Raw genomic sequence first — 24,225 nt, 5'->3', positions numbered from 1 at the left:
TAAAGTCTTTTTTAATACATTAAAGAAAACTTGTCATAAATCTAAATCTTAAGTATAATGCAATATTAAAGTTCTAAGATCTTTGATAACTAGGTTAGAACAGGGTTTATCAGACGTTATGCCTGTTTATTCTGGTATTCCTATTATCTTTTTATTGCCCTGTTAACTTGTCCTTTTGCCTTTACCTTAGTTCAGATTAAGGACAGAAATGAAAAGGTAATTAGGGAGTACTAAAAGATACCAGTAGTTCTTCCTGTAATACGCCAGTGATTTCTCCAGGAAATTTTTAGAAACTGGAATAAATAATATGAAGTATTGCTTATGCCTCATTTAGCTGCTGGTCCTGAAAGACATATTAGATAATCTTTAAGAAGGATCAGTTTTATTCATGCAGCTACTTTTAGAGCAGCATATATTACGTTTTCTTAGTGATTGGCAGCATTAAGGGAAAAATAAATGCTACTTATTTCAATAGCACTTATTTTTACATACCATCATTATGATTCATATGACTTTTCAAAGTTGATATTATAGAGGGAAACTTATTTTGAAATTGACTTAATTGTCATACTAGTTTATTAGCACTGACTTGAGTGTATGATATTTTGATCTTTGCCAACAAACAAGACTTTAAATCAGACTAGTTTATATTAGAGAAGTTTATATTTGAGCTCTCAGAACAATAAATTTACTTATTTAGCAAATATTTATTAAAGTCCACCATGTACTAGACACGTATCAGATGCCATAGATACAGGTGACCTCTGCCTTCACAAAGCTGGTAGTCTAATGGAGAAATAAAGAAACAATAATCAAAAGTATGATGATAATAGAGCAAATGGCAGGATACACAGGATGAGACCACATAGATTCAAGGTATATCTAACTCAGCTCTGGGAGTAATCGGGGAAGACTACGTGGAGGGAGAAATACGCATGCTGACACCTGCACGATGACTAAGAGTAAGACTGTCAGTTATGGGAGGGAAGGGAATTAGGGGAATTAACGCACACCCTGGAGGCAAGACAAAGTGAAGTTTTTTGTACAAACTGAAAATAATTCAGTATGATTAGACCATAGACTGAGAGGCAGCAAGTTGTAAGAGATGAAGCAAGAGGGAAATGGGTCCAAATCATGCATTTGAGCCATTGTCTAAGACCATGAACCACTGAAAGATTTTGGGAATATGCATGATATGATCTGATTTTATATAAAAAGACCATTTTGTGATGTGGAAGATAGATTGGAGGAGTATGAGGCTGTAGACAAAGAGGCCACTTTTAGAAGTTGTTTCCCTTATCAAGATGGGAAGTGATGATGGAACTGGGTTGGTAGCAGTAGAGATGGGGAGAAGCGGGCCAGATTGGAAAAATGCTCAGGAGGTGGAACTAACCTAAGTAACTAGTCAGGAGGATTCAATGTCTAGATTGGATTGGGGAGTGAGACGTTAAGGGTGTCACCAAGCTCTTGATTGGGCAGCTGTGGGGATAGTGATGCAGTTTTTAAAGCATTAGAAAAAGACATGGCTTTAATTGGGAAACATGACAAATTTAGTTTAGTTTCATTAAGTATCTGTGACATACGCAAATAGAAAAGTTGACTCTATAAGGTTTGAATCTCAGGAAAAGATCTGGACATGAGCTAGACCTGTGACATAGGTGATACTGCTACTCCGTTTTACAAATAAGTACTTTTAGTCCTGTGGCTCAGTTCTGTTATGGATTTTGTAATAAAGGCTTTTATTGGCCCACTTTAATACCCTTAAAATTTATGGGATTGTTTCTGTGGTATCATGTGTAATTACTTCCAAACAATCCACTTAGCCACATAAATCTTGGTATGTATTCGTTTTGAGAATGTACTGATTTTTTAGTTTTTGTTGTTGCTGCTGTTGTTGTTGTTGTTTTTTAAATCCTTTCAAATGCATCCTGTGGTAACATAAGGTGACATAAACTAGCCCCAGTTCTCTAAGATGATTGGTAGAGGTAGGTTGGGAAACAGACAAAAGAACCATTTCTTGAAGCAGGAGAGCTGAAAATAGGTTTCCTTTACCCCTGTGTTGTTCTGACTCCATAGCCACGTTAAAGTGGATAGCACCTAGTCAGGGAATTCCTGGGATTGGGGCTACTTGCCCTAGAGACCCAGCCAGCCACCGGACCCAGAATGACCCCATGGATAGTGAAGCTAGGGTGAATGGTTGCCACCAGGTGGTGCCAAACTGCAGAAGACATTTGAATTGCACAGGACTCCTAGCCAGCTGCATGAAGTATAGGCTCACCTTTATCATTTTATTTATTTTATTTATTTTATTTTTTTACGTTTATCGTGCTATCATTTTATTAACCTCACAGTCCAACCCTGTGTTTTATGTGGCTGAATCTTTTTGAATCCCAGTTTCCTCATTCTGGCAGAATTTAACTATAATTAGAGCTTACGTCCCATTCGTCTTTCACAAGGTAAAAATAAATTGTAAATTATTTCTTTTGAAATCTTACAACTTAATTAAGGAAAGGATTTTAGTATTCTGTGTTATGAAACATGAGATTCAGAAAACACAGGTGTACACATTTAGATATTTTTGTCTCTGAGCAAATTAATTACTTGCTTTAGACTTAGATATTGAATTGTGTCAATTAATTTTATTTTATCAAAGTATGCTGTTACGATGTGAATTAAAATGGTTAAAGTACCTACAGTGGCATATTTGTACTTAGTCTTCTTGCCTCTTGGCCAATAAACATTTTTAGGAGAAAGTTAAATAATAAGATTAGAGAAATATGTTTTGCCTTTGGTTTGCTTTCTATACATTGGGGGATATTAAGAGAGTGCCTTTTTAAAGACTTAAATATAAGACATGACACCGTAAAACTCCTAGAAGAGAACAGAGACAAAACATTCTCTGACATAGATCATAACAATGTTTTCTTAGGTCAGTCTCCCAAGTCAATAGACATAAAAGCAAAATTAAACAAATGGGACCTAATCAAACTTATAAGCTTTTGCACAACAAAGGAAACCATAAACAAAATGAAAAAACAACATGTGGAATGGGAGAAGATATTTGCATACAATACAAGGCTTCATTTCCAAAATATACAAAAAGCTTATACAACTCAATAACAAAAAAGCAAACAACCCAATCAAAAAATGGGCAGAAGACCTAAATAGACATTTCTCCAAAGAAAACAAACAGATGACCAATAAACACATGAAAAGATGCTCAACATTGCTTATTATACTGAAATGCAAATCAAAACTATAATGAGGTATCACCTCACACCAGTCAGAATGGCCATCATGAAAAAGTCTACAAGTAACAAATGACAGAGAGGGTGTGGAGAAAAGTGAACCCTCCTACACTGTTGGTGGGAATGTAAATTGGTGTAGCTGTTGTGGAGAACAGAATGGAGGTTCCTTAAAAAACTAAAAATAGAGTTGCCATATGAAACAGCAATCCCACTCCTGGGCATATATCCAGAGAAGACTAGTTCAAAAAGATATATGCACCCAAATGTTCACAGCATCTCTATTTACAATAGCCAAGACATGGAAACAATCTAAATGCCCATAGACAGATAAATGGATAAAGAAGATGTACACACACACAATGAAATACTACTCAGCCATAAAAAGGAGTGAAGTGGGCTTCCTAGGTGGTGCAGTGGTTAGGAATCCGCCTGCCAATGCAGAGGTCACGGGTTTGATCCCAGCTCCAGGAAGATCCCACATGCTGCGGAGCAACTAAGCCCGTGTGTCAAAAAAAAAAAAAAAAAAAAAAAAAGGAGTGAAGTAATGCTATTTGCAGCAACATGGATCACCTAGAGATTATCATACTAAGTGAAATATGCCAGAAGGAGAAAGATACCATATGACATCACTTACATATAGAATCTAAAATACAATACACATGAACCTATTCACAAAATAGAAGTAGAGTCACAGACATAGAAAACAAACTTATGGTTACCAAAGGGAGAAGGGAGTGCAGGAGGGATAAATTAGGAGTTTGGGATTAGCAGACACAAACTACTCTATATAAAATAAACAACAATGTCCTACTGTATATCACAGTGAACTATATTCAATATCCTGTAATAAACTATAAAGGAAAAAAGAAAAGGTGTGTACTCAAGGGTTGAGATTTAATAAGGTAATTTTACTGCTTTAAAAAAAGAGAGAGAGAGCCTCTATTTTCTCTTCTTCATTGTGGAAAAGAAAGATAGAACTCATGCCATCCAATCTTGATATCTGCCCCTGCAATCAGTCATACCAGTAGTTTGTGAGGTTAAAGGGTTGAGAGGGAAGAGGAAGAGAAGAGAAGAGATAAAGATGTAAGAAAAGGCAGAGATAAGCAAAGAAAGAACTTGGGTATTTGGGTACAGCCAGAATACTGTAGTTGGGATTGTAACGTGTGTGTATGCTTTGGTTCAGTCTATAAGTTAGGTTTCTTGTCTTTTTCTGTACTTTATAGTTGCTTGAAAATGATGTTTTGGAGCTGTGGGAAGTAATGAGTGAAACTCACTGTGGTGGTGAGATTTATTATACAAAAAAACTTCTTGCTTAGTAGGACCCTCTTGCACATTTGGAAGAAAAGCATTTATTCCCTGAACTGGGAACATGTTATGAAAGAGTTTTGGAATGACACTAAACTTAAATTCTGGCTCTACCACTTATTAGCTGAGTGAATATGTCACTTAATCTCACTGAAGTTTAATTTTCTCTTTTATAAAATAAGCTAATAATACTATTTCACAGAGTGATCTGTAAGGTCTAAATGAGATAGTATATGTAAAAAGTACATTATAAATTATAAAGGTGTATATAAATGGTAGTTATTTAGATACCTTTTGCTCATGAGAAATACTTTTAAAAATTCTTTTATCCACTGTGTTGACAATTTAACTAAAGTGAGCATTATGTAAAAGAAAACTGGTAACATTATGGAACTGTTTATCATCACTAAAAGGCACTATTACAAAGTATATAATTATTCGTAAGTATTGATCTCTGTGGCATTTAACCATTTTTGTTAAATGAGACATTATAGACATAGAGGGTCTACATGCCATTTGTTTCAGTCTAAGTTTCTGGCTAAGATGGCTAACTTATTTGTTCCTGATTAAGACTGTGAGATAGAACTTCCTAGGTGGCGCAGTGGGTAAGAATCTGCCTGCCAATGCAGGGGACGTGGGTTCGATCCCTGCCCCAGGAAGATCCCACATGCCGCGGAGCAACTAAGCCCGTGCGCCACAACTATTGAGCCTGCACTCTAGAGCCCGTGAGCCACAACTATTGAGCCCATGTGCTGCAACTACTGAAGCCCACGCGCCTAGAGCCCGTGCTCTACGACAAGAGAAGCCACGGCAATGAGAAGCCTGCGCACCACAATGAAGAGTAGCCCCCACTCGCCACAGCTAGAGAAAGCCCATGTGCAGCAACGAAGACCCAACACAGCCAATTAAATAAATAAATAAATAAATAAATAAATAAATTTATTAAACAAACAAACAAAAGACTGTGAGATAATGAAATAAGAGGAGATAAATTCAGCTGATTAAGTTTTCCCAGAAAGGAAAACTGCCTTTACCTAAGAAAGGCTCATTATTATAGTCTCATTATTATAAACACAGAAAGAGCTGTCCTCATAGGAATGCTGTAAAAAAGGGTGAGGATGAGTTTGTTAGAGATATTTATTATACTCTTCATACCGCACAGAATATGGAAATTCAAATTGCTCTACACTTATTTGAAAGGGAGAAGGCAGTAACGAAAAGGAGATCAAAAATATGCTCTTAAATGTAACAATTAGTATTGCTTTAGTGATTTTATTTTCCCACCATATCAATGAAAACCATCTTGACCACACTTTATCATCTTCCAAAAGTACTCAAGAAGAAATTTCAAGACATAAGCTTAAAATCTGCTTAGAATCTCTGAGTGATATTAAACACTTTTGAACCTTGAATATGTTTACATACAAAGGTTAGTTGAGCATACGTAAACCATCACAGTAGGTGAACTGAAACTATTGTACAGAGGTTCCATTCATGATTTAAGAAGTATATGTCCTCATTAGTGCTTAAACAAATTTCTTTCATACCTTACCAGATATCTGTATAGTTTTTAAAGTTCTTTTATGAAAAAACTTAAGAATATTCTACTTTGTCTTTTCAGTTAGACTATTCTGAAAGTATATGGCTCTACAGATAACTTTTTCAGTGTCTTAACTTCTCAAATAATTGTAAATGAAATTTTATTGTTAGCTATCTTTTATTGTCGGCTGTATTCTTTATGCCTGTAGGTGATTACCACATGCATTCACTGCTTAATTAATAATATTTAAGAATTCCAAGGTGTATAGGGTGTTTCAGGTATGAAGCAAGCAGAGTTTGGGTTAAGCAAAAACTTAGATTTTCCTGCATTGTATAGTTCATAGGGTGGTGAGGGTGGCTGGTAAAGGGTAGGGTCAGATTTTGAAGTGTCCTATTGTCAGGTTGTTTTGGGAGACTTTATAGTAAAAGTGACATGAGATATTCATTTTTTGTAACCATGGTTGCACTGTGAGGTGGATTATGGTTGAAAAGGACATGGAGGCAGGAAGATTGTTTAGGAGACAGTTGCAAAGTTTAAGTGAAGATGAGAAATAGAAAGAGAGAATAAGCTGAATTTAAAGAATATTTAGGTAGTAGAATTGACAAGACCTGGTGACTGACTGGAAGTGGACAGTGACTCCAGCCCTTCTGCTTTCCCGGTCTCAAATGAATGGTTAGATACAGGCCATTAACTCAAGGGTGTAGCCAAGATTAAGAAAGGAAGATAACTACTAATTCCTGATGTTTGACAGATGTGGCAGCTCTGATCAAGCCCCAAAGTTCTCCTGTAAGATCACATTGTTTATTTGTCTATTGTTCATTAAGAAAATTTTAATTCTATTGTTGCTTATTTTATTATTGGTGAGGTAACATTGATTTATAACAGTATATAAGTTTCATGTGTACAGCATTGTATTTCTACAACATGCTCACCACCAAAAATTTATTTTTCATCTGTAATCATACAGTTGATCACCTTTACCCATTTTACCTTCCCCTTCCCACCACCACTGTGTTCTCTGTGTCTTTGTGTTTGGTTTGGTTTGTAAATTATTTTGTTTTATTTATTTATTAGTTTTTTATATTCCACATATGAGTTCAATCATACAATATTTGTCTTTCTCCATCTGACGTATTTCACTTAACATAATACCCTCAAAATCCATCCATGTCATCTCAAATGGCAAGATTTCATCTTTTCTTTATTGTTGAATAGTATTCCATTGTATGTGTGTGTGTGTGTATGTATATATATATATGAGTGTGTATATATATTCCATACCTTCTTTATCCATTCATCTGTTGGTGGTCTTAAGTTGTTTCCATATCTTGGCTATTATAAATAATGCCACAGTGAACATGTGAACAAGGGAGTGCAGATACCTTTTCAGATTAGTTTTTTCTTGTTCTTGGAATATATACCCAAAAGTGGGCTAGCTGGGTCATATTATAGTTCTGTTCTTAATTTTTTGAGGAATCTCCACACTGTCATTCCCACCAACAATGTATAATGGTTCCCTTTTCTCCACATCCTCTTCACCACTAGTTATTTCTTGCCTTTTTGATAATAGCCATTCTGTCAGGTGTAAGGTGATATAGCTCGTTGTGGTTTTAATTTGCATTTCCCTATTAATTGGTGATTTTGACATCTTTTCATGTGCCTGTTGGGCATCTGTATGCCTTCTTTATGTCTATTAAGCTTCTCTGCCCATTTCTTTTTTATTTTTTATTTTCTTTATTTTATTGGCTGTGTTGGGTCTTTTTTTGCTGTGGCGGGCTTTCTTTTAACTATGGTGAGTGGGGGGCTACCCTTCATTGTGGTGCACGGGCTCCTCATTGCCGTGGCTTCTCTTGTTGTGGAGCATGGGCTCTAGGCACGTGGGCTTCAGTAGTTGCAGCACATGGGCTCAGTAGTTGTGGCTCACAGGCTCTAAAGCATAGGCTCAATAGTTGTGGCGCACGGGCTTAGTTGCTCAGCGGCATGTGGGATCTTCCTGGAGCAGGGATCAAACCTGTGTCCCCTGCACTAGCAGGTGGATTCTTAACCACTGCGCCGCCTAGGAAGCCCTCTGCCCATTTCTTAATTGGGTTGTTTCTTGTTGTTGAGTTTTATGAGTTCCTTGTGTATTTTGGATATTAACCCCTTATTGCGTATATCACTTATAAACATCTTCTCTCATTCACTAGGGTCATTGTTGTATTGTTGATGGTTTCCTTCGCTGTGCAGAAGCTTTTTAATTTGATGTAATTCATTTGTTTATTTTTGCCTTTGTTTCCTTTGTCTGAGAAGACATGTCTAGAAGAATATTGCTAAGATTGATGTCAAAGAGCATACAAAAAAAAAAGAGAGAGAGAGCATACTGCCTTTGTTTTTTCCTAAGAGTTTTATGGTTTCAGGTTTTACATTCAAATCTTTAATCCATTTTCAGTAAATTTTTGTCTAAGGTGTGAGATAGTGGTCTAGTTTCATTTTTTTGCATGTGGCTGTCCAGTTTTCCTAATACCTCTTATTGAGGAGACTGTCCTTTCTCCACTGTATCCTCTTTGCTCCTTTGTCGTAATTTAACTCTCCATATGTGTGGGTTTATTTCTAGGCTCTCTATTCTGTTCCATTGATCTATGTCTGTTTTTCTGCCAGTACCACGCTGTTTTGATTACTATGGCTTTGTAGTATAGTTTGAAACCAGGGCATGTGATGCCTGTGATGTTCCTTTTCCTCACAATTGCTTTGGCTATTCAGGGCATTTTGTGGTTCCATGTGAATTTTAGAAAGTTTTGTTCTATTTCTGTGAAAAATATCCTTGGGATTTTGATAAGGATTACATTAAACCTGCAGATTGTTTTAGGTAATAAGGACATTTTGATAGTGTTAATTCTTTCAATCCATGAGCATGGAACATCTCTCCATTTACTTGTATTGTTTTCAGTTTCTTTCAACAGTTAGATCATATAGTTTATTATTAGAAATTTTTCTCTGTCGTGCCCCAGATGTGACTCCCCTCAGCCTCGGGTAAGGCCTTGAGGCAAGAAGGAACTTTAAGGTGCTGAAGCTTATCCAGCAGTTTTCTCTGTTTTCCCCAGGGTACTCTTACAAATATTATCATTTTCTTTATATACAGTAAAAAATCTTGAGTAACATTGCCTTAATTATCATTCTCCAAGGAACACATTCATATTTTTAGTTTAGATTTTCATATTTTAAAAATTTTTTATTGAGGTATAGTTGATATAGTATTTGCAATATTATATTAGTTTCAGGTATATAGCATAGCGATTCAGTATTGTTAGAGACTATACTCCATTTAAAGTTATTACAAAATCTTATACCTGTGCTGTACAATATATCCTTACTGCTTACTTATTTTATGCATAGTAGTTTGTGTCTTTTAATCCCATACCCCTATCTCACCCCTCCCCTAGATTTTCAGATTTAGATAACATACTAATAATAGCTACTATTTACTGAGTATGCATAAATACATGTATCACATACGTTGTAGAGAGAGTTAAATGGGACATTTATGAGGTTGTAGATATTAGTATCAGCATTTTACAGATGTGGATGCTGAGGCACTGAGAGGTTGTGATTTGCCTATGATGATAGACTTTTTACCTGGTGAAACTAGATATCTCTGCCTCTGTAATGTAATGCACATTCCCATCTTGCTGGTCAAGACTATGAAAATTGACAAAAGATTTCTTATTGAAATTCTAATCTTAGTGGTAATTTTTTAGAAAAGAAACTTGGTCTTTTAAGAGAGTTTGCAAACCCTACTTCACACTTGAGGGCCGAGTGTGGATTTTTAGAAATTTTGAATTTGTGATTTTGTAATTTTGAATTAGGGAAGAGACCTTTATTTTTCTATAAAATGGTATAATTGTTTGACAGGGCCTGCCTCTCTGACACTACGCTCCTGAGGCCCAGGCTCTGCGCTTGTAACTAGAGCCTGTCCCCTCTTTGCTGCACAAGGACACACTCCAGAAATTCTCCCCTTTGTCTCTGATATTAGCGGTTTTCCCCTTCTCACCATGTATAAACATATTCTCTCTCCCATCTTTAAAAAGCCTCTTTTATCTTCACTTTCCCCTCCAGCCACTGCTCCATTTCTTTGCTCCCCTTTGCAACCAGATTCCTGCAAAGAGTTTATATACTCATTCCTTACCCTCATTTTTAAGAGTCCAGTACCAAGCTTTGCCCCCCATACCAGTCCAACAAAGCTGTTCTTATCAAAGCCCCCAGAGACCGTGTTGCCAAAAGTATAGTGGTCAGATTCTCAGTTCTTATCTTACTTGACCACAGCAATATTGTATACAGTTGATCACTTCCTAGTCCCGGAAACACATTCTTTAACTGGCTTCCAGGATCACACATTTCGACTGCTCCCCTTCCTCACTGGCTGTACCTCCTCACTCTCTTAACTGGTCCTCCCCATCTCCTTGACATCTTTTGCAGCTGCCTCCATGGCATTTTCACTTGGTTATCTAGTAAGCATCTTAAATTTAACCTGTCCAGAAGCAAACTTCTGTTCCTCCAACCTTGCTCTGCCTCAGTCTGACCCAGTGCAATTAGACAACTCTTGTCTTCTTCTTGCTCAGACCAAAACACCTTGAGGTCATCTTCAACATCTCTCTTTTTCATATTCCATGTTTTATTCATTAGCAGAGCCTATTGATTGTGTCTTCAGAATTTATTGATCTTTTATCATCTCACAGATACTACCTTGGTCCAGCTACCATTATCTCTTGCTCTGATTACTGCAAGAGCCTCATAAGTGGTCCCCCAGCTTCCTTCTGTGTTCCTGTTAAACAGTAGGTCACATTGGATCACTCCTCTGCTCAGATAAAAAGACACTCCGTCTCACTCCGTCAAAGTTTAAATGATTAAAATGGCCTGTGATACTACATGATCTGTGCCCAATACCCCCACCCTCATTTTACTACTCTGTTCTAGTCCCTTGCTTAATCATACTACCTCCTATTCCTTTAACTGTTAGGCATGTTTCCCACCTCAGGTCCTTTGGTTTTACAGTTCTCACCCCTTAACCACCACTTCTGGATACCCTGGAGCCCTGTCTCCTCACTTTCTCCGCATCTTCAGGCGTCACCTGCTCTCTCCCATCTTTCCTGACCACCCTATTTAAAATTGTGAAAACTGCCACTTCTCCCGCACCTGCTAGCCCACACCCATTAGCCCCTTCTCTGCTTTATTTTTCTCCAAAGCATTTAGGACCTACTGACATGAATTTGGTTTCTTTCCTACTAAAATGCAATCTCCATGTGAGTAGGGATTTTCGTCTGTTGTTCAGGGTTGGATTCCCAGGTTCCAGTGTCTGGTCTGATGTAAGTGCTCAGTAACTATTTATTGAATGAAAGAATAAATTGGTCCTACTTTTGAGAAATCAGACTCTTGGTTTAGATGAAATGAAAAGCTGTACAAAATTTATAATGAGATGGATTTGATCAGGGGCATGCCTGGTGACTGACATTGGTATTCCCTCAATTAACCATCCACCAGAGTCACCTAGTTTCATTTTCATATATTTCATTTTATTCCATCAGCCAGTTGTTAAACCTCAACACAGTAATGGATTTTAAACAAGTGTTTTACATGTTGGTGCTTACCTTTTTTTATAAGTTAAAAAACAATCATTTATCTAGTTTGGCTGAAGTTTTCACATCTATAAAATGAAAAAAGAAAATCTGCTTTATCACCAACTAAAATGAAAGGATAGGAAAGTGTAATTTGTTCATTCAACAGCAATCTCAAGAAGTTTCCACTCTTAAAATGGGTAGCTTCCCCCAAGAAATTGTTACATAAAATTACTACTTTGCTCTTTTTTTTCATGTCCTATTCATTCACTTTTCAACTATCTATGTTAATGAAAGGAAAAATTATCAGCCATTGATTATATAATAACAGATAATCCATTTAGAATTCTTTTATTTCATGCCATCTTAAAATCAAATGCAAATTGGCAGTTTTGTCCAGGGAGAAGAATCTGAAGGTAGAAGAGATTAATTCAGATGCTTTTCCTATAAATAAGCTTGTCATATAAGCAGTCTGTTTCAGTCCCTTTTTGTTCCAACTGGAAAAAAGTTTGTTCACTTTTATTGGCCAAAAATATTTTTATGTGGAGGCGGCAGGAGGAGAATGGGTTGCTTAGTTTTGCTTGCTGAGGTCTTCTAACAACCATGTTTTTTTCACTATTTATCCTTGGTAAATTTCAAGTTCTGAGGCCTTTGTGATATTTACTCAGGCTAACCCATGCTTTTGCCACATTTTGACTTGTTCCTATTAGGATTTTAAAGGTTCCTAAAGTTTTTCTCATTCTTCTCACATTTTCCTTACCACTTTTCACAGATATATTTCGATTTGGCCTATTGGTACCATGAAATTGGTCTTCTGGTAGTAAGAAAATATATTCCTTCCTGTACGGAAGTCTGATGTTATTGTATGTTTTGTACTGAGGTTTTTAGTAAAATCCTTTTATTGGAGAAATAATCAAGAACTTAACTCTTTAAGTTTCTTGTTTGAATGTTATAATTTAAGTGATATCTCCCGGTTGTTGTTCCACAAAAGTTTTGGTTTATGCCTGTTTCTCTGGCATAATTATTAATAGCATCCTCTTTCACTGTAAAAAGTGCCTAAGCTGAAAAATACATTATTTGGACACTAGTGATAATACTAGGAAACTCACTTTCTTTTGCATTTTACATAGGATTGATAAGGTTTCTTTTCCCTTTTCTGCCATATTTCCTCTCAATCTGCCTCCCACACACAAATATAGGATGGATGGGGAGAGATAAATGTGTGTTATGGAGATGGAGTTAGTAGAAAACAACATGAAAGAATTATGAGAAACAATTTGGGAATCAAATGTTAGCTTTCTGAAAAGCATTTCTAAGGATGAAATATTTGAACTTTTATATTTTAAAACATCTCTTATAATGTTGGCCAACTCCCAGCATCTTTCTCTGTTATTATGATTACTAAAACTTTAGTTCCATTAGCTTGTTCATGCTGTCCATTTTTCAAGTTTTTCTTTTGAAGAACATTTGAATTCCTGCTATTTGTTCCATAATTGTATTTCTGTTACATTTTCTAATGCGTTTAACATTTTAAAATGGATAGTTTATTAGTTATATGCCCGTTATGGATTTATCTGTGGCAGGAATCAATCCATCTGGTGTTTTATCAAACCAGTCTGAATTTGAAAGAACATGGGCCATAAAAACAAGTGTATAGTGTATTCACAATTCTTCCAAGAATTGTTTTTGATTTAACATCTATTTGTGTGAGGAGATAATCATATAATATAAATCTCATAATGACAGAATTTCCCGAGAAGATTTCTGTGAAACAAGGGGACTCTTCAGACAGGCAGCCTAGTGTGATGGAGAGCATGGGCTCTAGCACCATACGATTTTGGTTCGAATTTGGGCTGCATAGCTTACTTACCATGTGACTGTTATAGGCAAATACTTAACTTTGTTTCAGTCTTCTTCTTCGTAAAATGGAGATAATGGTTCATCCTACATTTTGCGGGGTTGTGGAAAAGATTAAATGAGTTATTGTATCCAGCGTGCCTAGCAAAGTTCCTAGCACAGGATGAGCACTCTGTGTTTACTGTTACTGATATTGTCTTTGGAAGAATCGCTGTTTCTCTCTCAGACTTAATTTGAAACATTAAAAGTCAATTCATAATATTAAAGGAAGTGTTGCTAATCTTTATGTTAAAAGGAATTGTGCTGCTTCTTATTGAAGTATGCAGGTTGTGGCAGGATATGGAAGGCATGGTACCTGATAAGAACAGTTTACACAGAAATCTTACCAGCAGACAGCTATGAGAGGACCTATTGGTAGAAACTTAAGATTCTAGCACTTTCTCCCATTCATTTCAGTTTTTCTCTTTTTGAATTACCTTTATTTATTGGTCCTTCAAGGTCCAACTTGCATGTCTTCCCTTCATTCATTCATCTGTTCCTCCAGTTAAAATAATCAAGTCCTCTTCTTTGTGGCCATAGAATTTTGTTTATGCCTTAATATAAGCACTAATTACAGTTAGCCAGATGATATAGATTGTAGCATGGTGAATGCACTGGTCCCTTCTAATCACACCTCCTCTCATAATCCCTAATGTTAGCTTCTTCTGGGTCTTATTTCTTTCTCTCTTTTTTCCCTTCTTTCTCCCTCCCTCTCTTCTTTCCTTCCTTCCTGTCTGTCTGTCTATCTTTCGTTTTCTTTCTTTTTCTTTCTTTCTTTCTTTTTCTTTATTTCTTTCTTTCTTTCCTTCCTTCCTTCCTTCTCTTCTAGTTTTATTGAAATATAATTGACACACAGCAGTATATAATTTTCAGGTGTACAGGATAATGATTTCACCATCATGAAGTGGTGACCACAAGAAGTTCAGCGAACATCCATCATCTCACATAGATAAAAAATTAAAGAAATAGGAAAAATTTTTTTTCCTTGTGATGAGAATTTTAATATTTACTCTCTTAACTTTCATGTATAATGTACAAGTGTTAATTGTATTTATCCTGTTGTACGTGACATCCCTAGTACTTATTTACCTTTTTTTTTCCGATTTTTGTTGGAGTATAATAGCTTTACGCTGTTGTGCCAGTTTCTGCTGTGCAACAAAGGGAATCAGCTGTATTTATACATATATCCCCACATCCCCTCCCTCCTGAGCCTCCCTCCCGAGCATCCCCCCACCCTCCCTATCCTACCCCTCTAGGTCATCAGCAATCATCGAGTTGATCTCCCTGTGTTAGGCAGTTGCTTCCCAGTAGCTATCTGTTTTACATTTGGTAGCATATAAATGTCAATACTACTCTTTCACTTTGTTCCAGCTTCTCCTTCCCCACCTCCCCATGTCCTCAAGTCTGTTCTCTACCTCTGTGTCTTTATTCTTCCTCTACCACTGTGTTCATCAATACCATTTTTTTAGATTCCGTATATATGCATTAGCATTTGGTATTTGTTCTCTTTCTGACTCACTTCACTCTGCATGACAGACTCTAGGCCCATCCACCTCACTGCAGATGACTCATTTTCATTCCTTTTTATGGCTGAGTAACATTCCATTGTATGTATGTGCCACGTCTCCTTTATCTATTCCTCTTTAGCCTTATAACTGGAAGTTTGATCACCTTCATCCAGTTCCCCCTCCCCCGACCCCCACCTCTGGTAACCACAAGTCTGATCTTTTCCCCTATGAGTTTGTTTATTTCTGAGGTATAATGACCTGCAATACTGTTATTCCCTGTTACACAGCATAGTGATTCCATATTTCTGTACATTTCAAAATGATCAGCACAGTACGTCTAATTACCATATTTGCTTTTATTTTTAATGCCCATTTTTGTAGTAAAGGAAATGTAGTCAGGGACTGAAGCTTTTCCACCTACCAACTAAGCATTCACGATTAATTAGTACCGTAAGTGTATCTACTTGGAATTTTACAACTGAAATAACTTATAGGATAGTAAGGCTATAGTATTTGAGAAATGAAAGTTGCAACCAATTTTGGATGGTTTACTGCCTAAAATATAAAGATCATCTAAAGGGTGAAAAATATATAAATGTTTAATATACTTTGAGAATTTCATTCTATCTATAAAATTAAAAATTTTGTGTTTCAGTTAATTTGATAATAGTAGATATTTTTTGAAGGTCTTTGCAGTCAGGATGATACCAGAAAATAATGACGTGCCATATTGTGATACCTAGTTTGAAATGTACTTCCACTTACGTAATAGTATACCAAAGTTATTTTCTTTTAATAAGAGTTATCTGTACTCCAGTTTTTTTTTTTAATTATTTTATTTCTGGCTCATAAGCTGTTTTACTGATGAATCTCTGTTGGTTGACATGTTCTAAATTTTAAAATTCTTGTTAGCATCACTCTGCAAAGGATGACATTGAGCACTGGCACAGCAAGTATGACCACTAAATATTTCTATCTAATAGTTATTAGATAGATTTACTCAAACTGTGTGGATTTTCATGGCGCCCTACTAACATTCTTCAGCAGTACTAAAAACCAGACTCGGATATCCAATCCAGTTCTTTATGGGAGATAGGTTGATATGATGTAAAAAACACTCACTTTGGAGTAAGACATAGCTGGGCTCAAATTATGGCTTTAACACTTAGGCTGTGTGACTTGGGCCTAGGGACTTAAGCCCTCTAAACTTCAGTTTATTCAGCTGTAAAGTTTCTATTCAGCTTAGAAAATACATCGAGGATTTGTAGGGATTAAGTAAGCACAATCATTTATGTTATACTCCAAATTTATTTATGTTACAACTCTGTTCGAGAAGAGGATTTTCAAAAAAAACAGTGACTCTCCGAGAGAGGCTTACTGTTAGTATTTTTCTTGATTCAGACTTCCACTTTGATTGAAAAACAAACAGGATTTGATCTTTGAAGGCCTGTATCTGTCTGTATCACTTCTCATTACTCACTGTTGTTACCTTCTACCTTCTGGACATTCCCCTCAACTGTCACTTAATGTGTCTTTCCGTCCATTTCAGCTCTTGCTGTCATCAGCACTGTAAGTGGATGACTAATACTCTGGCCTCATACTTCCTTGAGCCCTGCATGAATATTGACCTTCATCTCAGCTCTGTTTCATTTTGCTACTCTAATGTCACACCCTACATCTTCTGAACTAAAATTCCAGGGCTGAAAGCACTACTCTGCCTCTGAATCACTGTTTTCTGATAGCATTCTCTAGTCTTCCATCTTGCCTGTACAACCACCTCCACTTAATCTGTTAGTTATCTTATCAGGACTTCAAGTCCTTTGTCCCTTACTTTCTCCTAATCTCAGTCCTTCTGTGTTCCCTTCTCTTCCCTTCCTCTCTAAGTGAGACCCAGGGTCTATCAGTTCAGCTGCTCTCTTGCTTGTAGTCCCAAACTTCATTTCCATTTGGATTCTTGTGATCTCTATATTATATCTCTCATTATAACATTTTATATTACATTTATTAACTTCTCAAAACCTCAGCTCTCTTGTGGATAATATGTTGGTAATTATAGCTACCTCATCAGATTATGGTAAGGATTAAATGAGTTGCTATAAATACAAACTGTTTACTCTACCTTCGACCTGTATGGAGAAAAATTGCAGAGAAAGGTAGTATGGCATTTAGAGATTAGATCATGTTTGTACCTACACTGCTGTGTGCTGTTGGATAAACTCACCAAGCCAGGCACATTCATATAGTGTACACTGTGGGACACCAACCCTTAGGGTGTCCCTCAGATTATCAGTTACTCCAGTTCTAAGCAAGCCCATTTACAAGTCTTTAAAAGATGGGTACTTGTGTATTTGGAATAACTGAAACATACGTTTACGTTTTAGGAACCTCCGAGAAGCAAGGGATAATGCTGTGGCTGAAAAGGACCGAGCAGTGATGGCTGAAAAGGCTGCTCTAGAAAAACATGATCAGCTCTTAGACAGGTAAACATCCTGAAAATAGAAATGTTAAAACTCTTCAATTTTTGTTCTTGTTACTCTTTCTTTAGACTATGTCTTTTTAATAGAAGTTTAATTTTCATTTCAGTTGAAGTATAATTTACATGTAATAATTTACATATGTAATAATTGCACATATTGAAACAAGATAGGGAACGGTTCAGTCACCCTGGAGAGTTTCCTTATACCCCTTTGGTCAGTCTCAACCACCACCCATCTAGAGGCAAACATTTTTCGATTTCTCTCACCATATTTTTAGTCTTCATGGACTAGATATAAATGGAATTGTACAGTATGTACCCTTCTGCGTCTAGCTTCTTTCACTCAACATTATATGTCTTCATCCATTTTATGTCGTATCATTTATGTCGTATCAGTAGTTCATTTCTTACTGTTGCTGGGCATGAATGTATCACAGTTTGTTTATACATTCACCTGCCAGTGAGTGTTTAGTTTGTTTTCAGTTTGGCACTATAATGAATAAAGCTGCTATGAACATTTTTATACAAGTCTTTTTGTGGGTATATGTTTCTGTTTCTCTTGGATAAATACCTAGGAGTGGAATTGCTAATCACTGGGTAGTTGAGTGTTTTACTTTAAAAGAACCTGCCAAGCAACTCCAAAGTAATTGTACCATTGTATACTCCCCAGTGCTGCGTTTTTCAAAAGCCTGTATTTTCTGGCTCATGTATGTTGGAAGGAGGGGAAGAGAGAGAATGATTTGTCTTTAATTTATCAATAGAAAATATATTTAATAGCCTAGTTAAAAGGAAAATCACTGATGAGTGTTAAAGTAAATATCTTTACATCATTAAACAATGTATTTTAGTGATTCAACTACATGCAGAGTAAACAGAGTTGTTACCTTTCTTTTTTTAACTTTTTATTGTGAAATACGTTCAGACAGAAAAGCTGCTAAAATAGTATAGAAAAGTATTCGTATACCTTTCGCTTACTGGTAAACTTTGAAAATAAAGTTTGAAAATAATCTCAGTTGGTCTTTTAATTGTTAAATGAAGATTGCACATTAATTTGTGTTTAAGCAATACATGGAACTAAAAATTCAGGCAAGCTTTCATTAACCTATTGTTAATCCCCTAGAATGTCAGAATCTTTTAGAATGGTTCAAATTGTTGTATTTCTGAATTCACCTCAACCTTATAAACTTGACTCATGGAGAAATTCTAGTAAATGTAATAATGAAGAAATCTTTTCTATAATGTGAAAGTATGTCTGATTCTAAAGATCTTAATATAAAATTAAAAATTTATAGGTCAGCTGCTTTTATTAGCATGCTGTTGCAACCGATCTTAAAATTATCTTTTATTATGTATATTCCTTCTGTTTATAAAACTATATGATGACCACTAAAAATTTACTTGACTTTTTGTTATTGTTTTGAATGTGATATATTTAGTAATGGCTCTAGAATAATATTTATGGACAAACTAAAAATCTTTAAAAGAAAGCATGAGTAAACCAGAACCTCTATTGATGCAAAATTTCATAACTTGCTAACTTGGGATGTTGTTATGAGTTTGGAGAGAAGAGAATAGTAAATTTGACCTTAAAATTGGCTGCTTATACTAAGTTCTGTAATGTCCTAAACTCTGACATCTAAAATCCTTCTCATCCTACTTGTTCATACACTAGCAACTGGTATTTATCCTGGAAGCCATGGGATACTTTAATATCTTCTGCATAATTGAGAATTCAGTCATTTAATAGTTTGTAAAGCACGCTAGAACAGTGTCTTACACATAGTAGTACTACAGAAATGATTGGTATTATAGAAAAATTTGCTCAGTATTAAGCTTTACTAATGGAATTTTTGCTATTCAAAAGTTGATATCTTTCCAGATCACTTTCCACTAGAATACTGAATTGGAGCAACTTATTTTTAAACTGCCACATGAGATGAAGTTTATTTTTTTTTTAGTTCCTTGAAGGGATAGTAAAACTTTGCTTATTTGGAGCCTAATTTTCAACCAACCTTAAAAAATGATGACAGTTTTAATGGTACCGATGAACCTAGTGGCAGGGCAGGAATAAAGACGTAGGCGTAGAGAATGGACTTGAGGGCACGGGGAAGGGGGAGGCTGAGACATAGTAAGAGAGTTAGCATTGACATATATACACTACCAAGTGTAAAATAGATGGCTAGTGGGAAGCTGCTGCATAACACAGGGAGATCAGCTCAATTCTTTGTGATGACCTGTGGGATAGGGAGGGTGGGAGAAAGGCTCAAGAGGGAGGGGATATGGGGATATATGTGTACATATAACTGATTCACTTTGTTGTACAGCAGAAACTAACACAACATTGTAAAGCAATTATACTCCAGTAAAGATGTATAAAAAAAGTTATGATAGTTTTAAAATCAGGACAAAGAAGGAAAAAAAAATGTTTCTAGACACACTAGAAATAACCTATGAGCATCAAATAGTATTAGTGCTCAGAACTTTAAAGCATATCATAGGACCAAGGATTTATTGAAAAAATGAATGAGAATAATACCTGGAATCTAAAACTCAAAGTAAGCTTGGGCTTTAATAAAATGCCTAAAACAGCTAACGGTACTTCTCTGTTTTTTGAGCTATAATATCAGAGTCAAGGGGAAGATCCCCATGCTTAGGGTTATAATGTTGCTAGATGATTTTTAAAAAGGAGGATTCTAGATGTCCCCACAATTTAATTCTTCCCTAGTTAATCTATAAACTTATTACAATTCATGTCAATAATTTCAAAAGACTTTTAGTGAAACTTGACCAACTGACTCAAATTCTTTTTCAATAGCTGTGGCTATTCTTGTCCCCACTCTTGTACGTTTACTCTTCCACATGAATTTTTATAGTTATAGTTTTCATATTAATACCTTTCAACCATCCAGAATTCATTTTGGGGTATGGTGTAGATAGAGAACTAATTTTATTTTATTTTGTTCACAGAAGTACCAGTTTCTTAAGTTAACTGTACATTTAATGGCATCCAAATAAAAATAATCTGCACTCTCACTTCCTCTTTGGGGATCCTAGAAAGGGCAGGTGAGTCAGGGATGCATTTGGATGAAGTGGTTTGCAGTCACTTCTGTTTATAGTTAAATTATTGCTAGCCATTTCTGAGTATCAGTGGCTTCCAGGAATGTTCTTATTACCCACTGTGCAACATAGGTTGTGGAAGATAGGAATGTGTCTCAGGTACCCATAACTAGAACCAGGGATTATTGACCTTCTTTCTTCGTGGAGGGATAGGCAAGATGCAATCATTTATCCTTTATTTTGGAGGGGAAGCCCTGGCAGTCCTCTGACTGGTGGATATTTAAACTGATGTGGTGGCTTCTTGAATCTTCGTAGGGTTTTTTTTCCCCCAGCTTTATTAAGATGTAATTGAGAAATAAAATTATAAGGTATTGAAAGTGTACAGTGTCATGATTTAATATACATATACATTGTGAAAGGATTCTCCCCCCTCGTGGAGTTAATTGACACATCCATCACCTCACATATTTACTTTTCTTTTTCTTTTAGTGGGAACATTTAAGCTCTCTTTTAGCAAATTTCAGTTATACAATACAGTGTTTATCAACTGTAGTCACCATGTTATATGTTAGATCCTCAAACATTGTTCATCTTACAGCAGGACTTTTTTTTTTAACCATACATATCAAATCTATGGTTCATATGGAGAAAAATAAAGATATTTCTTAAATAATAAGACTTGAAAGTCGAGATTATTCCTTGATCCATGGGCTGCAGAATCAATGTGTTAGCAGGCGTGGAAACAGCTTTCATCTCATTGTACAGCTATCCTCAGAGCTGTTGGTTAACTAAATGCATTCTCATTGAGCAGTAATATTTTGAAAGGAATCTTTTTTGTTTGTTTTTTTTTTGAGCAATAGGTCTCAATAGTGGGCGTAAAATATTCAGTAAACCGTGTTGTAAGCAGATGTGCTGTCATCTAGGCTTTGTTATTCCACTTATAGAGCACAAGTAGAGTAGATTTAGCACAGTTCTTAGGGTCCTAGGATTCTCAGAATGGTAAATGAGCACTGGCATCAACTTAAAGTCACCAGCTTCATTAGCCCCTAATAAGGGCGTCAGGCTGTCCTTTGAAGCTTTGAAACCAGGCATTGACTTCTCTCAAGCTATGAAAGTCCTAGATGGCATCTTCTTCCAATAGAAGGCTATTCCATCCACATGGATGATCTGTTGTTTAGTGTAGCCATCTTTATTAATTATCTGAGCTAGATCTTCTGGATAACTTGCTACAGCTTCTACATCATCACTTGCTGCTTCACCTGGCATAACTTTTATGTTATGGAGATGACTTCTTTCCTTAAATTTCATGATCCCGTGAACCAACCTCTTCAAGTCTCAGATTTTTCTTCTGCAGCTTCCTTATGTCTCTTAGCTTTCAAAAATTGAAGAGACTTAAGGCCTTGCTCTGGATTAGGCTTTGCTTAAGGGAATGTTATGGCTGGTTTGGTCTTCTATCCAGGCCACTAAAACTTGCTTCGTATCAGCAGTAAGGCTGTTTTGCTTTCTTATCATTCATGTGTTCACTGGAGTAGCACTTTTAATTTCCTTCAAGAACTTTTTCTTTGTATCCACAACTTGGCTAACTGTTCAGCACAAGAGGCCTAGCTTTTAGCCTGTATTGACTTTTAACATGCCTTCCTCACTAAGCTTAATCATTTCTGGCTTTTGATTTAAAATAAGAAACGTGTGACTCTTCCTTTCACTTGAACACTTTGGAGGCCATTGTAGGGGTACTAACTGGCCTAATTTCAGTGTTGTTGTGTCTCAGGGAGTAGGGAGGCCCAAGGAGAGGGAGAGAGCCTGGGAAAATAGGCAGAGAGTCTGTGAATGACCTCAAATGCTAAGCTATGCAGTCTGGATGCCATTTTGTTGAATGACATTATCAGAGTTCTCAGGTTTAGAACAATTACGCTGGAAGAATGAGTGATGAAAATAGTACTAAACTGATAACAGAAAGACAGTGCAGAGACTATTCTAAATAGTTTGCTGTCTTATATAAGCGTGGTTCATGGCGCCCCAAATAATTACAGTAGCTAACATCGAAATCACTGATCCCAGATCACCATAATAAATATAATAATAATGAGGAAGTTTGAAATATTATGAGAATTACCAAAATGTGACGGATATGAAGTGAGCAAATGTTGGGAAAATGGGACTGGTAGACTTGCTTGATGCCACAAACCTTCAATTTGTAAAAAATGCAGCCTGTGCAAAGCTTAATAATGCAAAAGCGCAATAAAAGGCGGTATGTCTGTATAGGCTTAGAATTGAAATGCAAAAACAACTTGGAAGATTTTAATATGGAGATACTATTCTACAGTAATAGAAGTTATATCTAGAATGTGGTCAGTGGTTATCTTATTTATAGAATCATACTGGGTCTGAGCCCCCAAGCTCTAAACCAAAGGTCTTAAGAGGAAAATGACCTGTTCAAAAGATTAGAAAATGTCCTATGAGTGCCAGATTATAACTGTCTACAAATATTTGAAGGGTTCTTTTCTCACATGGTAAGGCCTACAGTAGTAGAATTGGGACCACTGAGTAAACATTACAAAAAAGAGTAAAGATAAGCTTTCTAATAGGGCTTTTCACAGTGCCTTGGCACTGAGTATATGCTCCATCAGTAGAAATGTACAGGCAGCAGCTAGCCAAGCATTCAGTAGGATTGTGTTTGTAAGGGTTGAAGTATCAAGTGGGTAGCTTGATGAGTCTGAAGTCCCTTTTGATCCTGAAATTATCTGTAATAACAGCTCACAAGAGTTAATACAGTGGTTAAGTTACCATGTAAAAGGAATGGTGAACCCAAGCCATTTATGTGAGTTTTTTTTTTTAATCTTATTTATTTTATTTTTATTTTTCGGCTGTGTTGGGTCTTCATTGCTGCACAAGGGCTTTCTCTAGTTGTGGCGATCAGGGGCTCCTCTTCGTTGCAGTGGCTTCTCTTCTTGACGAGCATGGGCTCAAGGTACACAGGCTTCAGTAGTTGCGGCACATGGGCTCATTAGCTGTGGCTCATGGGCTCTAGCACCCAAGCTCGATATTGTGGCGCACAGGCTTAGTTGTCTGCAGCATGTGCGATCTTCCCAGACCAGGGATCGAACCTGTGTCCCCTGCATTGGCAGGCAGATTCTTAACCACTGAGCTACCAGGGAAGCCCTTTGTGAGTATTTTTAAATCTCCGTAGTTCACTTTTCCTGTTGTTGTTTTTTTTTTTAAATAAAAACCTGGTGTTTAACGCTATTATTTGAAAAAGATACTATATGTATATGTATATATATGTTTTTAATATCCACTGAAATTCTTTTGAGTATAGACTGCCTAGGAATATTTTGGTAATATCATGTATATTTTTTGTATATACTGAAACCTAAGGAAGAATATTATTTGTTTTATTTTTCAGAGGTTGAGTTTTTAATACTCAAGTATGTGATTCTAGCTACCTTTTTGTCAAAATCAGAATAAACAAATGTGTTTTCATCTTTACATGCATTGTGATTTCCCTGAATCATGCTTAAGTAAAGCCTAAGACATGTCTAGACACAATTTTCCAGTCAGGTATAACTAATCTCAACTTTTTCATTTTGTTGAAAGTTTTACTCTATCA

The 24,225-nt window shown here is 36.2% G+C and overlaps 1 protein-coding gene across 4 annotated transcripts in view; it reads left to right on the top strand.

Annotated features, from left to right (window-relative positions):
* Positions 1–24,225, top strand: part of PIBF1 (progesterone immunomodulatory binding factor 1) — a 208,636-nt gene that overhangs the window by 50,805 nt on the left and 133,606 nt on the right. For all 4 annotated transcript variants that reach the window (XR_009049051.1, XM_057707704.1, XM_057707703.1 and 1 more), the window contains exon 10: positions 17,467–17,565. Coding sequence is in view for 3 of the 4 variants with exons in the window: in XM_057707704.1 (XP_057563687.1) it covers positions 17,467–17,565 (99 nt within the window). In the remaining variant the exon portion in view is untranslated. The remainder of the gene's footprint in view (positions 1–17,466; positions 17,566–24,225) is intronic.

The sequence above is a fragment of the Hippopotamus amphibius genome, chromosome 14, assembly GCF_030028045.1.
Source record: "Hippopotamus amphibius kiboko isolate mHipAmp2 chromosome 14, mHipAmp2.hap2, whole genome shotgun sequence".
Classification (NCBI taxonomy): Eukaryota; Metazoa; Chordata; class Mammalia; order Artiodactyla; family Hippopotamidae; genus Hippopotamus; species Hippopotamus amphibius.
This window is presented reverse-complemented; position numbering and strand designations above follow the sequence as displayed.